This window comes from Drosophila novamexicana, unplaced genomic scaffold (genome assembly GCF_003285875.2).
Source record: "Drosophila novamexicana strain 15010-1031.04,08,12 unplaced genomic scaffold, DnovRS2.1 tig00001429-arrow-arrow-pilon, whole genome shotgun sequence".
Classification (NCBI taxonomy): Eukaryota; Metazoa; Arthropoda; class Insecta; order Diptera; family Drosophilidae; genus Drosophila; species Drosophila novamexicana.
In genome coordinates, this window is record NW_020824857.1 from 60,831 (window position 1) to 77,165 (window position 16,335).

Consider the following 16,335-nt stretch of genomic DNA (forward strand, 5'->3'; position numbering starts at 1 on the left):
ATTAGTATTCGAGAGGTGCAGCCAATTCAAGAGCACAGCATAGCGAAAATCGTGCCATTTGCTACACGAGTGAGTAACCTTGCCGCCTTTCTACGATCAGCTAACGGAGAACAGCATTTAGCGAATCCTACACTGATGGAGGATTTGGTCGCTAAGCTACCACCAAGCAAGAGGGTGGAGTGGGCCAGACATGCAGCTACGATTAGGCCTTTCCCGACTGTCGTACATTTTAGCGCGTGGTTAACGGACTACGCCAATTTGGTATGTATGATTGTGGACGTCGATGGTAAGGAGCAGAAGCGTAGAGTGCTGCATGCCAGCATTGACCAGAATAATGAAGGGCGACACCGAGGTCGCACCAAACAGTGTCCAATCTGTAATGGACAACACGCAGTCAGGGACTGCAACGAGTTTAACTTAGCCTCTCCGCTAAAAAGGTGGACGTTTGTTAAAAGGCACCGGCTTTGTTTCTCGTGCCTACGAGATGGCCACATGGCAAGAGTCTGCAAAAGGGCAAACGAATGTCAAGTCAATGGTTGCCGAAAGAGGCATCATCGCCTTTTACATGATCATGATGCTATGAGTCACAATGCACCGCAGCCAGCGGGTGATAGAGTGATGAATATTGGACGGATGCCGCAGCCAGCGGATCCGCACACAAGGGCACCGCAGCCAGTGGATGCTCAATTGACGCAACAAACGAATTTAAGTTGTGTCGATTCGGATGGAGAACGCCTACTATTCCGCATATTGCCAGTGACATTGCACGGGGCCAATAAGCGGATCGATACGTATGCACTCCTCGACGAGGGCTCGTCCGTAACTATGATAGACGACGAGCTACTGCGCGACCTAGATGTCAAAGGGGAACGCAGGCAACTAAATATACAGTGGTTTGGTGGAAGAGCAACCAGGGAGCCGACCACAGTGGTAAGCATGGAAATTAGTGGAGCGGACAAACGCAAACGTTATGTGCTGCGAAATGTGTACGCCGTGTCCAACCTGAGCTTACCGATGCAAAGTCTGCATCGACGTGATGTACAAATGTTGGACAACGGTGCACGACTTCCAATGAAACCGTATCGCGGGGCGGTACCAAAACTTCTGATTGGACTGGACCATGCGCATCTTGGACTGCCAATGCAAACAAGAAGGTTTGCACCACAGGGACCATATGCCGCAGCCACCGAACTTGGATGGGTGGTTTTTGGGCCGGTAAGAGGTCAACCAACGGCAAGGACAACAAAGTCATGCCTCCTAGCAGTGTCGCAGGAGGATGCAATCCAAAAGATGGTAAACGACTATTTTGATATCGAGAACTTCGGTGTGAAGCTTACGTCACCAGTCGCAGCCAGCGACGATGCACGAGCACAGAAGATACTCGAAGACACCACGGTGAAAATAGGGGAACGTTACCAGACAGGTTTGTTATGGAACCGTGATAATGTTGAGTTGCCACGAAGCTACGATATGGCATACAAAAGATTGGTCAACATTGAGAGAAAGATGAAGCGTAACGATCAGTTTAAACGAGCCTATATGAAAATTATGGACGATTATGTTCATAAAGGATATGCTCGACGCTTGAAGCATCATGAGGTCGCTTTAGCCAACAGCGACAAACTTTGGTATCTGCCGCACTTTGGAGTTGAAAATCCAAATAAGCCCGGTAAGATAAGACTGGTGTTCGACGCGGCAGCAAAGGTCGGTGACATTTCATTGAATTCGGCATTATCCAAGGGGCCGCAGCACTACAAGTCGCTGCCGGCTGTTCTCTTCCATTTCCGGGAAGGTGCGGTTGGCGTTTGTGGAGACATCAGAGAGATGTTCCATCAAGTGTTGATTCGACCGCAGGATAGATGCGCCCAGCGATTCTTGTGGCGAAACGGCGATGACCGCCGGGAGCCTGATGTTTATGAGATGAGGGTAATGACATTTGGAGCAGCATGCTCGCCAAGCACCGCGCACTATGTGAAGACCTTGAATGCCCTGCAGTATCAGGATTCAGACCCTCGTGCGGTTAAAGCTATTCTTGAATGTCATTATGTGGACGACTATGTGGATAGTTTTGATAGTGAAGGCGACGCCATCGCCATATCAACAAGAATAAGAGAAATACATGCAAATGCTGGATTTGAATTGTGCCAGTTTACTTCCAGTTCGCCAACCGTAGCTGACGCCCTGGGCCAACATGGGGCTGCTAGGAGCATCGGATGGGGCGAAGCTGAAGAAAAGATTCTGGGCATGTGTTGGCAGCCAGCCACGGACGATTTCAAATTCAACATGAGGTACCACAAAGTACCCCGATGTGTGCTAAATTTGGAGCGAGTACCTACGAAGAGGGAATTCTTGAGCTTGATCATGTCAACATTTGATCCCTTGGGATTTCTTAGCTGTCTCATGATAACTGGAAAGTTACTTATGCGTGAGATCTGGCGACGAAATGTGCAATGGGATGAACCCTTACCAGATGAGATCGCCCGCGCCTTTAGTAAATGGTTTCAGGATATGAACAATGTGGAAGGATTTCGAAGCTCGCGCCATTACTTTGGCCCAATACCCGTGCGGGCAATACAACTGCACGTTTTTGTCGACGCTAGCCAGTCAGCATTCGCAGCTGTGGCTTACTTAAGGGTAACCTACGACAACAACGACGTGCGAGTATGCTTCGTATGTGCCAAGACGAAATGTGCCCCAATGAAAACGATGTCAATTCCACGACTGGAATTGCAAGCTGCTGTGTTAGGAACGAGGCTGATGGACACTGTCAAAAAGGAGCACAGTATAGCGATCAGCGATGCCATACTATGGACTGACTCAAAGACAGTGCTGCGTTGGATAGGCAGCACCCACCGTCGATATAAGCAGTTCGTCGGAAATCGAGTGGGAGAAATTTTGGAGTCAACAAAGGTTACCCAATGGAGATGGGTACCTACTGCTGAAAATGCAGCAGACGACGCAACGAGGCCGCACTGCCACGTAGACCTCAGCCAACGGTCACGATGGTTAGACGGGCCAACATTTTTGCGGCAGCCGGAAAGCAGCTGGCCGCAGCCCGAACCGGGCACCGAACACTCATCCTGCGATGATGAAGAAGAGATGCCGAGTGAATTTGCCTTAGTTGCAGCAAATAACTTTTTCATTTCATTTCAGAGATTCTCTAGCTACAGTCGGCTGGTGAGGACGACGGCTTGGGTTCTAAGGTTCACGCGCTGGTGCCGTGGACATAGGACTGAACTTGAGAGATTCGGCCTCACCGCTACGGAATGTGAGGACGCTGAGAAATTGCTGATACGGCGAGCGCAATGCGAAGCATTCCCTGACGAGGTTCGAGCCTCGTACAATGAAGAATCAGTCGGTCATCGAAGCGAAATAAGAGGGCTGGCGCCCTACTTGGATGACAATGGAGTCTTGCGTGCGTATGGCAGGATCGATGCCGCACTGTGTATACCGCATAGTGCGAGAAGGCCAATAATCTTGTCACACCGGCACGCACTGACGGAACTGATTGTGTATCACTACCATGTGAAAATGAAGCATCAAAACGTGGATGCAACGATGGGCGACATCAGGACCAGGTTTTGGATAACAAAGCTGCGTCGAGTGTTGCGTACAGTAATATCTGGATGTAGTGTGTGCAAGCTACATAGAGCGCAGCCAGCGCCACCTATAATGGGTCCTTTGCCAGAGGACAGACTGGAGGCCAATGGATGGCCATTTAAGTTTACGGGTCTGGACTACTTTGGACCACTTCTTGTGACCAACGGACGTCGAAAGGAAAAGAGATGGGTTGCCTTGTTTACGTGTCTGACAACAAGGGCCATACACTTGGAGTTGGCACATGACCTGTCAACTGATTCCTGCATAATCGTGATCAGGAACTTTCTTTGCCGTCGCGGGCCTGTACTGAGGTTGCGCAGTGACAACGGAAAGAACTTTGTTGGGGCCGATAGAGAAGCCAAAAGGCTCATAGATGTATTCGAGCCGGAGAAGATTCAGGGTGAGCTATCTTCTAGGGGCATTGAATGGATTTTTAACTGCCCAGCGAACCCAGCTGAAGGAGGAGCCTGGGAAAGGATGGTGCAGTGTGTCAAGAGAGTGCTTCGCCACACAGTAAAGGAGGTGGCACCGAAGCAACATGTGTTGGAGAGTTTCCTGATTGAGGCCGAGAATGTTGTGAATTCGCGCCCGCTTACTCACTTGCCAGTATCTGTGGATCAGGAAGCCCCCCTAACACCGAACGATCTACTCAAGGGAGTAGCCAATCTGCCTGACACACCCACTATTCATGAGCAGCCGGACGAGAGATGCGCCACAAGGAGGCAGTGGCGCATAGCGCGGCTATTACGAGATCGTTTTTGGAAGCGGTGGGTCTTGGAGTACCTGCCTACACTTGTGCGACGCGTGAAATGGTGTGCGCGCGTTGAGCCGATACGCCATGGAGATGTGGTGTTTATATGCGACCCAGCCGTGCCACGCAGGGAGTGGCGAAGGGGCATAGTGGAGGAGCTCTACCCTGGACCAGATGGAGTACCTCGACGCGCCAGCGTACGCGTAGCGGACGGCAATCGAGTGCGACTGATGACTCGTCCCGTGGCTAAACTAGCCATATTGGATGTGAGTGAAGCAGGGCCTTCACGGGGGCGGGGATGTTGCGGGACGAATTAAGTTATCGATTGTTTAGTATTAAGTATATTCTGAGAGTATGTATTTTTGCCCTGTGAATGTACGGGCACATTGTATTTGGCTTGTTGCCGCCATCACTTAAATGTTAAGCTCATTATTGTCGTGAGTTAGAAGGCCGTAGGAGGGAAGACTGCGGTAAGATTCTGAGGGAATATATATTTAGGTTCTAACCTATATAATCCGTTCAGAATAAAACACTTGCACTAGCACGTTTTGCATTACGCTGTCTCTATTAACATCGGAGTAACATGGCCAGTGGCCAGGCGTAAACCTTGCAGTGTTCAAATTGCAACTCCACCTTCGTTTGGCGCGCGACAGGCATTAATCTTATCCGACAATTCGCGCAGCATGCCAGCGGAGTCATTCGCTACCTTCTTGAGCCCCAGCAGTTCAACGATGTGTGCCTGAAATACTAATCGACGGTTATCAAATCGTTTTTGTAATAAATTATTTGCTATGCAATAATTAGCCTCTGATATTTCCAATAATCGAATGGTATCCAGCGCAGAGACCTTCAAGCAGAGCCGCAAATGGTGCACTTTTCAATGCGTCTGAGTTCGGGATGATTTTCGATTAACATTGAAAAGAAGTCTGACCACTTTGTATAACCTCCAGAAAACGTTGCCAATTTGATTGGCGGTAAGGTCGGTAACGCTCTGGATCTAGTCATTGACGCAGTAGCAATAGGTTCATTTACAAATGTGGAGCTGGACGGCAATGCTCTGCTGCGTTTAGCGATTTCAAACCTCACTGAAGTCTCTAAACTTACTGAAAGATCTCTGCCGATTTCTTCAAAGTCTAGTTCTTCCAATTTGTTTTGAGCGTCTTCGAATGCAGATCCCATTTTTTCAATCCGCTTGAGCAGCACCGACAATAAAAATTCATCATTATTGGCAAGGGGCGTTTGGTTGAGGCTAGATTGAAGCCTGCAACCGCTCAGATGAGGACGCCACCTTGCGCATTAAAAATGACACCCTGTTTGCTTATGTAAAATGTCATGGTGCACAGAGACAAACACCTTACTGAAGATAGTGTAAATGACATTAGTTTGCATTTTCGAAAGGATAGCACCATTTACTAAGAAAGTAAACTTAAGCAGATTGGTCGTAGTTGACCGATTCTTTACGAATTCATGTTGAACAGAGGAAACAACTGAGTTGCAGAAATTCGGCAAATTCGAAGTAATTATTTTTTTAAATAATTTAGGAATACCAGACAGTTTTGCAATTCCCCCGTAATTTTTGTATATCAGATTTTCCGCCTTTCTTGTGAAGAGGAATGATATAAGATTCTTTCCAAAGAGATGGAAATATAGAAGTTTCAAGGGATAGATTAAAAAGCTTTAGCAATGGATTGAGTAGACAACTAGGAATATTGTCCTTCCCATGAAAGTAGGAACATTTTAAAGGGCTTATAGCTGAAAGGAGAGGAGTGTCAAATAATGGGAGGAGGTATAGAACTAGTGGAAGAAATAGTATAGGGGTAAGAATTAGTATTAGGACAGACTGAAGAGTAAGTTGATTGGAAAAAATTAGAAAAGAGGTTAGCAGAATCAGTGTCATTGCTAGCTTTATCCATCCCAAGAGAAAAAGAAGATAGCAAACTTGAAGACTTACGCTTCAAATTTACAAAATTGAAAAACTATCTCGGATTTTGGGCAAACTGCCTTTTGCAACGAGTTAAATAATTTTCATATTCTTGAGAACTCAAAAGAAAGAAGTTCGCCATGGCTATGGCATTAATCTTATCCGACAATTCGCGCAGCATGCCAGCGGAGCCCCCTTCTTGAGCCCCAGTAGTTCAACGATGTGTGCCTGAAATACTAATCGACGGTTATCGTTGTTGTAATAAATTTAATGCTATGGAATAATTAGCCTCTGAGTCCTTCAAGCAGAACGGCAAATGCTGCATTTTTTCAATGTTTGTAAGTTCGGGATGATTTTCGATTAAAGTTGTGAACATTGAAAAGAAATCTGACCACTCCGTATAACCTCCAGAAAACGTTGCCAATTTGATTGGCGGTAAGGTCAGTAACGCTCTGGATCTAGTCATTGACGCAGCAGCAATAAGTTCATTTACAAATGTGGAGCTGGACGGCAATGCTCTGCTGCGCTTAGCGATTTCAAACCGCACCGAACTCTCGAAAGTTACTGAAAGCTCATCAAAAACCTCGCGTAACTCACTGCCGATTTCGTCAAAGTCTAGTTGTTCCAATTTGTTTTGAGCTTCTTCGCATGCAGATTCCATTTTTTTAATCCGCTTGAGCAGCACCATCATTATTGGCAAGGGGCGTTTGGTTGAGAATAGATTGAAGCGCCGGCAACCGGTCAAACGAGGACGCCACTTTGCGCTTTAAAAATGACACCGTGTTTGTAGGCTGGGTCAGCGATTCAGCACTAGAACTTTCCATGGCAACCGAAGAAAACGAAAAAGGTTAAAAAAAACCGAATTAAAACTGCACACGAAAGTGCGTTGACCGTTGACTTATTGTCAGCACTGTACTCTTAAGCGCGCGCAACAGTTAGTGGAATAAAAACACAAGTAAAATGCAGATAGCGAGAGCCAACAAGTCTGTATGTAGGTGTATATATGCCTCACAGACTCCGCTTTACTGCAATTTACCGCATGACACTTGCTCGTACATATGTATGTAAATAAGTGCGGTTTTTAATTGCTGCCGAAACTGGTAACAACTACCTCAATTTTAATTTGAATAACTATGCAACAATATAATTTTAAATTAAAAGAATCACGTCGGGGTCACCAAAATGTTGGGCTAACAAGCTTTTTTGTTAGCTCTTAATAGTAAGAAGTTAATTATGTTATAAAAATTCCGCTTTTTCTTATAATTTTTTATTTTTTTATATGCCTATATCGAGCGTATTGCCAATATGCGAAAATGTACAATTTTTAGCGAAGCGATTGATAAGAGATACGGTATAGCGAACATACGAGACAAGAGTGCATTGCGGCTTCGCTATAATTGATGCGCTAGCCGCTGAAGACAAATGCAAAAGGTAAAAGAGTGCCATAACAGAAACTACAACGACAGCAAATAATATTGTGCTATTTTATGACATGCGAGATGCGCCAAACAAAACGAAATTGTGACTTTGCTTGCCTCGCAGGGCAATATGTAACTGAAATGTTATGCGAACATAATACTAGTTTAATTTGAAGCTTGCTGAGCCAAACATACTCCCCCGTTGAACGATTGAGCTTCATCAAGATCGTTAAGAGGAAGCAGACACAGCTTATTAGTGGCTCGCTTTATGATTCCAATAGCTGTCTTGAGAACTGCAACGTGTGTGCTCTCATATATATATATATATATACATATACGTATATACATACATATGAATAAGGCTGCAACACTTTGTTGTTATGCCAACATAAGCAGCGACTTTGTCGCAGCGCGCCTAACGCTAAGTGCCCTCTGCGCATATTCAAGAGCATACGAAATATGATCCGCACTTGATAGCAACGACCGCCCAAATGGCTAAGTCAGCGTTCTCACGCTTGACCGTCGCTGTGTATACATATGTGCGCGCATGACTCTCTCTGACTCTCTTGTTGTATATAAGCCTAAAAAGCATGTATGTAAAACGGCTGCTCACTGCTTCACGGTGGACAGCTCTAACTCCAAGAATCATTGAATAAAGAACCATCAAGAAAGTCTGACGTCTTCTAATCAGGGAACTATTATATGGCGACCGTGACTAAGGTCAAGCCAGACCTGGACATGGAAAAGCAGCAACGGCAGTAACAACAACAACAGCAGAAACAACATAATGCAAAGAAGAAGAAAAAGAGAGCTCCTAGCAGGATCGCCAAAATAAAAAAAAAAAAGGCAGTGAGTAGAGTGTGTGTGCAGAGCGAAGCGGTGTGGTAAAAGACTTAAGGCCAGAAAGGCAGAATTGTTAAAGCTGTTAAACAGCAAAAATGTCATAAGTTGGGACAACTCGGTTAAGTTACATGCCGAAGTTGAACACATAAAAAACTTACTTTCAACACGAAAAAGTCAAACACCAGCCGCGCACACATCCACCTACCCTGATATCAAAAATATTGCAAAGCAACAATTAATCCAACAACCACCCAAATTAAAGGAGATTCCGAAGCTGAATAAAGAAATTGCTCACATTAAGTGGCAATTATATTCACCCAAGGCCAACACACCGTGGAAAGCAACAGCAAGGCTACAGGCCATGCTTGACTTTTATCAGCAACAGCTGAAACAAATTAAAGAAAACCCAACACCACAGACTCACTCAGTGAATATCAAAAATATTCAAATTGTTAATAACAAAGCTATAACCACACCACCTCCCAAAAGCAAAGTGCCTAAGTACGTCAAGCAATGCCCAGCAGATTGCCCTGGACCTCTGGACAGCCCACACTGCAGATCGACTTGCCTGGTAAGGCAATAACCTGTGCGAAGACCGGCACCGGTTCCGCCTGAGCCCATAGGCCCAGGACAACAGCAGCTGAGAAATCAACAAGCGCGAGAGGCACCCCCGCCCCTTGCGCCTTCGAAGGGAGCGTCAGCGCAACCATAATGGTGATGACCAGCTGACGCGGAAGAACAGGAACAGCGGACACCAGCAATAATTTTAAAATATATATATTATTATCGAAACAATTTATGGAAAATTGAGCAGAAAATCTTTTGCCCAATCAGAAGTGAGGCCCATAAAGCCAAACTAAAAAATTAGGCAGGTTGCTATGTCAAAAAAAGAAAATTTTTTTTTACACGTCTCAGGCACTGGGTAAATTACCCAGTAGCAAACAAATTAATCCAAATCTTAAATTCCAAATAAATTTGAAATTTTAAAAATGAAAAAAAATAATAAGTTTTCAGTTCAGTCAGTTTAATCAGAAATCAGAAGAAAAAAAAACAAATCAAATCAAATTGAAGCCATAGGCAGGAAAAATGTTCCATTTATGAATAGTAATGCAATAAGCAAGTTTTCCAAAGATTTTCTAATTCAATCGAATCATAATTTTGAACAAAACTCCAAAATGGGACTATTAGACGTTAAGTCAGTGGATTCCACTGCTAACGTTATAAATAAAGTTGAATCAAACAACACCGATTTAAAATTAACAAATATATTACTGATAATCATAGTTGTTATAATGTGTGCAAATTGTTTTTATAAAATATATAAACTGCATAACAAATGCCTAAAGAAAAGATTCATGAGCCGAGCAAATGACTTGGACAAAATTTAAATTTGCACAGCACAAACAACAATGATTAATCATAATTGACAATATAATAACTATAAGATACCAGTTAAGCAAAAAAAAAGAAAAAAAAAATAAATAATAATGAATAGTAAGAATATCCCAGAATAATCTAAAAAAAAAAAACAAAGTAGCTTGTCGATATTATGGAATGGCCAGAACTTCTTGAGCGGATCCAAAATATTAAAACGACATTTGAAAAAGCGTATAAATGTCTAACACAAAATAGACAAACGCATATAGATACAGTTAATAGGCACTCCATAACATTGATCGACAGCTTTAACGAAGCTCGATTATTGATATATCAACATAAAGATGTATTAACCAATGAAGATTGGTCAGAAACGTCAAGGTTGCTAATAAGACTGAGAAATAATATACAAACAGTTAAAGACAAGCATAATTTAAATTTAATACTACCTTCTATTTTGAATACACCTGCAAAGTTAGAACTCGGTGAAAACCTTGAGGTTCGGACTGAGGATATTCAATTAGAAGAAGAAGATTTAACAAATCTAACAATCCCTGCTGTTATCACACTGGATTCCAAAGATATTTTATCCGAAAGTGAAGAAAGTGATGATAATATCCGTATAATGGTTGACACAGCCGCTGCCCAGAGGGCATATATTAGGGAAATTGCACAAGCAGTCCCAGAATTTGACGGAAAGAAAACCCGTCTTGAAAAATTCTTAACGGCATTAAGACTTGTCAACTTAACAAAGGGAACTTATGAGGAAATTGCCATAGAGTTGATTAAATCAAAAATAACGGGCACAACCCTCAACAAAATAAAAAATGAAACCACAATAGATGGAATTATTGCAAAATTAAAAGCCGTAGTTGTCGGTGAAACACCCGCCAACATAAAGGCAAAAATGGACACTTTAACGCAGAAAGGCAAAACAGCCACTCAGTTCACAACTGAACTAGAAAATCTGCGACAGCTTCTTGAAGCTGCTTATATTGACCAAGGCATACCATCTGAAAATGCTGACACGCTCAGCACTACAGAAGCCATTAACACAATGATTAGTAAAACTAGTCACGAAAGTGTTAAAACCGTTATGGAGTCAGGTATTTTCAGTACCATGGATGCTGCCGTTAGTGCATACATCCGTACTAGCACAAGACTTACTGGTAGTGTGAATACAGTGATGTACTCTAAAAGAGGGAATAACAACAATCGTGGTAACTATCGTGGTAGAGGCAATGGTAACTACCAAAACAGAGGAAATAATAACTACGGTAATCAAAACAACAATTACCATAGAGGCCGAGGAAATGGAAACAACAATTCAAACCGAGGCCGAAACAATCAAAATAATAATAATACAAACAATGTTAGAGTAACCCAGAACAATCAGGGAAACTCTCAACAACCCTCAGATATTCAGCAGTAGAAAATTATGCGGTTCATACCATCAATCTTAGTTTGAATATATTTGTAAACTTTTTCAATGTGAAGACAAATAAAAAACTTGTATTTTTAATAGATACTGGTGCAGACATATCTCTGTTAAAGGAAAATTCTGATATCTTTCATGATATTCAAAAAAAATAAAAAGATCAATATTCAAAGCATAGGCCAAGCATAATACAGTCCAAAGGACACGATTTTCACTTAGTAGATTTGCATTTCGCAATACGTTGTGATGGAATAATAGGCATTGACTTCATTAAGAAATTCAATTGCCAGTTAGATTTCAAACCAAATGAATATTTGGTTCTGGTAATAATTCCATTGTTCTACCAGCAAGATCCCAAGTAGTCAGAAAAATTCACCTATCATTAGATGAAGATAGTGTACTAATTCCAAACCAGGAAATTAAAGAAGGCATTTATGTTGCAAACACAGTTGCAACAACCAAAAATGCATTTGTCCGATTACTGAATACGACCAGTACCGATCAAGTAGTAGATATTAAAAATTTGTCATATGAACCACTTTCGAACTACGATATAGTTCAAAACAATCCCGAAAATAGAGAAAAAACTGTCTTATCTCAATTAGCTAAAAATTTTCCACCACAATTCAAAAACGAATTGACTAACTTATGCACCCAGTTTAGTGACGTATTCGGACTCGAAACCGAATCGATCACTACCAATAACTTCTACAAACAAAAGCTAAGATTGAAGGATGATGAACCAGTCTACATAAAAAATTATAGAAACCCTCAAAGTCAAATAAATGAGATACAGGTACAAGTACAAAAATTAATCGACAATAAAATAGTCGAACCGTCTGTATCCCCTTATAACAGCCCACTTTTGTTAGTTCCGAAGAAATCTCTTCCAGGTTCTGACAAGAAAAAATGGCGACTAGTAATTGACTATCGTCAAATTAATAAAAAACTGTTGTCGGATGAATTTCCACTACCTAGAATTGATGACATTTTGGATCAACTAGGAAGAGCAAAATACTTTTCATGCCTTGATTTAATGTCAGGATTTCATCAAATTGAACTCGAAAAAAGTTCAAGAGATATAACGTCTTTCTCAACAAGCAATGGCTCGTATCGCTTCACGCGATTGCCATTCGGTTTAAAAATAGCGCCAAATTTTTTCCAGAGAATGATGACTATAGCATTTTCCGGATTAGAACCTTCTCAAGCTTTTCTTTATATGGATGATTTAATAGTCATTGGTTGTTCCGAAACACATATGCTCAAAAACTTAACTGATGTTTTCGAGAAATGTAGGAAATACTTAAATTACTTCTTACTTAAATTACTTCCTTCTTAAATTACATCCTGAAAAATGTTCATTTTTCATGCATGAAGTCACATTTTTGGGACACAAATGCACGGATAAGGGAATCTTGCCTGACGACAAAAAATACGACGTTATTAAAAATTACCCAGTTCCACATGATGCGGACAGCGCCAGACGATTCGTTGCATTCTGCAACTACTATAGACTATGCTCGTCCCATAACAAGATTATGTAAAAAAGATGTAGAATTCGAATGGACAGCTGATTGTCAGCATGCTTTCGAACATCTCAAATCGGCACTAATAAATCCGAATTTATTACAATACCCAGATTTCAGCAAAGAATTTTGCATAATAACAGATGCAAGTAAACAAGCATGTGGAGCAGTTTTAACTCAAAACAAAAATGGACTCCAACTTCCAGTTGCTTATGCATCAAGATCGTTTACTAAGGGTGAAAGTAATAAAAGTACAACAGAACAGGAATTGGCAGCAATTCATTGGGCAATAACTTATTTCAGACCATATGGTAGACACTTCAATGTCAAAACAGATCACAGACCATTAACATACTTGTTCTCAATGGTAAATCCAAGCTCTAAGCTAACTCGTATGAGTCTTGAACTAGAGGAGTATAATTTTACAGTCGAATATCTGAAGGGTAAAGACAATTTTGTAGCGGATGCGTTATCAAGAATAACCATTCAACAGCTACAACAAATAAATGGATCAATAAAGAAAGTCACTACAAGATATCAAAGTAGACAAAATTCCTGCGCAGGAAAAGAAAAAATAGAATTGCCATGGCAATCTATAGAAAAAGCTTCAAAGCCCAACGTATATAAAGTCATTAACAATGACGAAGTACGTAAAGTAGTGACCTTGCATGTAAAAAATATGCGATGTTTTTTTAAACATGGTAAGAAAGTTACTGCAAGATATGATGTTAGCGATTTATATACCAATGGAACTCTTGACTTAGGTCAATTTTTCCAAAGGCTTGAAACACTAGCTGGTATAAATAAAATCAGCCAACTCAAAGTGGCACCGTGGGAAAATATCTTTGAACACGTTTCAATCGATAATTTCAAAAATATGGGCAATAAAATATTAATTTCATTGAGAGTAGCGCTACTCAACCCGGTGACCCAAATAGAAACAATAAAAGAAAAAGAAGCTCTATTGTCTACATTCCATGATGATCCAATACAAGGAGGTCACACAGGCATCTCAAAAACCTTGGCCAAGGTCAAAAGACATTATTATTGGAAAGGTATGACTCGAGATATTACTGAGTACATACGAAAATGTCCAAAATGCCAAAAATCAAAAGTGACAAGAAAAATAAAAACTCCTTTAACAATAACTGATACACCAATACACGCTTTCGACAGGGTTATAGTAGACACCATTGGTCCACTACCCAAGTCTGAAAATGGAAATGAATACGCAGTCACTTTAATTTGTGATCTGACTAAATATCTAGTCGCGATTCCAATTCAAAAAAAAAGTGCTAACACAGTAGCAAAAGCGATTTTTGAGAATTTCATTCTAAAGTACGGTCCAATGAAGACGTTCATTACGGACATGGGAACAGAATACAAAAATTCTATAATAAATGATTTGTGCAAGTATTTACAAATAAATAACATAACATCAACTGCACACCACCACCAGACAGTTGGAACAGTTGATAGAAGTCACAGAACTTTTAATGAATACATACGTTCATACATATCGGTTGATAAAACTGATTGGGACGTATGGATCCAATATTTCGTTTACTGTTTCAACACAACCCCATCTATGGCGCATGACTATTGTCCATATGAACTTGTTTTCGGTAAAACAAACAATTTATTAAAACATTTTAATAGCACAGACACCATAGAACCTTTATATAGTATAGATGATTATGCTAAGGAAAATAAATATAGATTAGAAATAGCATATAAAAGAGCTTGAATTATGTTAGAAGAAAATAAGAGAAATAATAAGGAATTATATGATAAAAAAGTAATAAGCATAGATATATCGGTAGGAGATAAAGTCCTACTTAAGAATGAAACAGGACATAAATTAGATCCAACTTATTTAGGACCCTATACAGTAGAAAAGTTAGAAGATAACGATAATATAATAATTAGGGATACTAAAAAGAAAAAACAAAAAGTACATAAGGATAGATTAAAATTTTATAATAATTGAATTGAAAACTTTAATATAAACAAAGAAAATTGTTCAAACAAAATAATACAAAACAATAAAAAGAAAAATGGAATTCAAGAAAAGGAAAAAAAAAAAAGAAAAGAGACAACATTAAAAATAAAATACTAAAACATACATATATTTTTTTAAATACACATAGTTTTAAACATATACATTTACACATAAATATTATCAAACATTTTTATATTAAAATAATATAAACAAAAACAAAAAAAAAAAAAAATCAAAAACAAAAATAATTAACATTAATACTTAAAATAACTACATAAATTACGTTATTTTTTAAAAGGAGGGAGATGTAGCATGCGTACATATGTATATACATACATATGAATAAGGCTGCAACACTTTGTTGTTATGCCAACATAATGCAAACATAAGCAGCGACTTTGTCGCAGCGCGCCTAACGCTAAGTGCCCTCTGCGCATATTCAAGTGCATACGAAATATGATCCGCACTTGATAGCAACGACCGCCCAAATGGCTAAGTCTGCGTTCTCACGCTTGACCGTCGCTGTGTATACATATGTGCGCGCATGACTCTCTCTGACTCTCTTGTTGTATATAAGCCTAAAAACCATGTATGTAAAACGGCTGCTCACTGCTTCACGGTGGACAGCTCTAACTCCAAGAATCATTGAATAAAGAACCATCAAGTCTGACGTCTTCTAATCAGGGAACTATTATACTCTAGCTAGTGGCCATTTCAAAGGAGGTAAGTTCTAGTCTTTGACAAGAACGATGTCATTGAGAGCCACATCTGTACAATTTTTAGCGAAGCGGTGGATAAGAGATCCGATATAGCGAACATACGAGACAAGAATGCATTGCGGCGTCGCTAGCATGATGCGCTAGGCTCTTAAGACAAAGTGCAAAAGGTACAAGAGCGCGAACTCAGAAACTGCGATGAGCGCAAAGCGATAAGCGCTAGATAGTTGACAATAAATAATATTGAGCTATTTTATGACATGCGAGAAGCGCCAAACAAAACAAAATAGTGACATTTCTTGCCTCGCAGGGCAATATGTAACTGAATTGTTATGCGAACATAAGACATGCCCTTATTGGCTACTGTGAATATTATTATGTTCTTGCCCACCAATGAGGCAGATCACTAATATGGCCAATAAATGTTAAAGTATGTGATGTATGTATGTTGGCAAGTGAGCATATAAAATTGCGCTCCTATTCTTTAAGCACGTATGCATACAATACAACTGTAACTCTTAATATGATACTGTACATTTGTATGAACAGTTGCCGCACTTTATTGCCAATACTACATGTAACAAATTTTCAAGGCTGATTTACAAATCTTTTGACACTTTTCACATAAATCGCCGGCCTGTTTTCTGGGTGAATTAAGTGTATTCCAATTAATTAAATTAATTTAGTGTATTAATGTTAAGCTTCTTCGGATTTAGACCTTATCCTCAGGTCGTCCGAGCGTT

The 16,335-nt window shown here is 40.6% G+C and overlaps 1 protein-coding gene across 1 annotated transcript; it reads left to right on the forward strand.

Moving 5' to 3' along the window:
• The first annotated feature begins 2,073 nt into the window (after positions 1 to 2,073).
• On the forward strand, positions 2,074 to 4,986 carry LOC115767624. The gene is made up of 2 exons (XM_030711922.1): positions 2,074 to 4,821; positions 4,875 to 4,986. Exon 1 carries the CDS (start codon positions 2,245 to 2,247, stop codon positions 4,666 to 4,668), a length of 2,424 nt encoding a protein of 807 aa, XP_030567782.1. The 5' UTR covers positions 2,074 to 2,244; the 3' UTR covers positions 4,669 to 4,821; positions 4,875 to 4,986.
• Positions 4,987 to 16,335: the final 11,349 nt, after the last annotated feature.

Bases quoted from the DNA above. Each gene is read 5' to 3' on its own strand.
- LOC115767624 (XM_030711922.1), top strand. From the start codon at position 2,245: ATGTGTTGGCAGCCAGCCACGGACGATTTCAAATTCAACATGAGGTAC.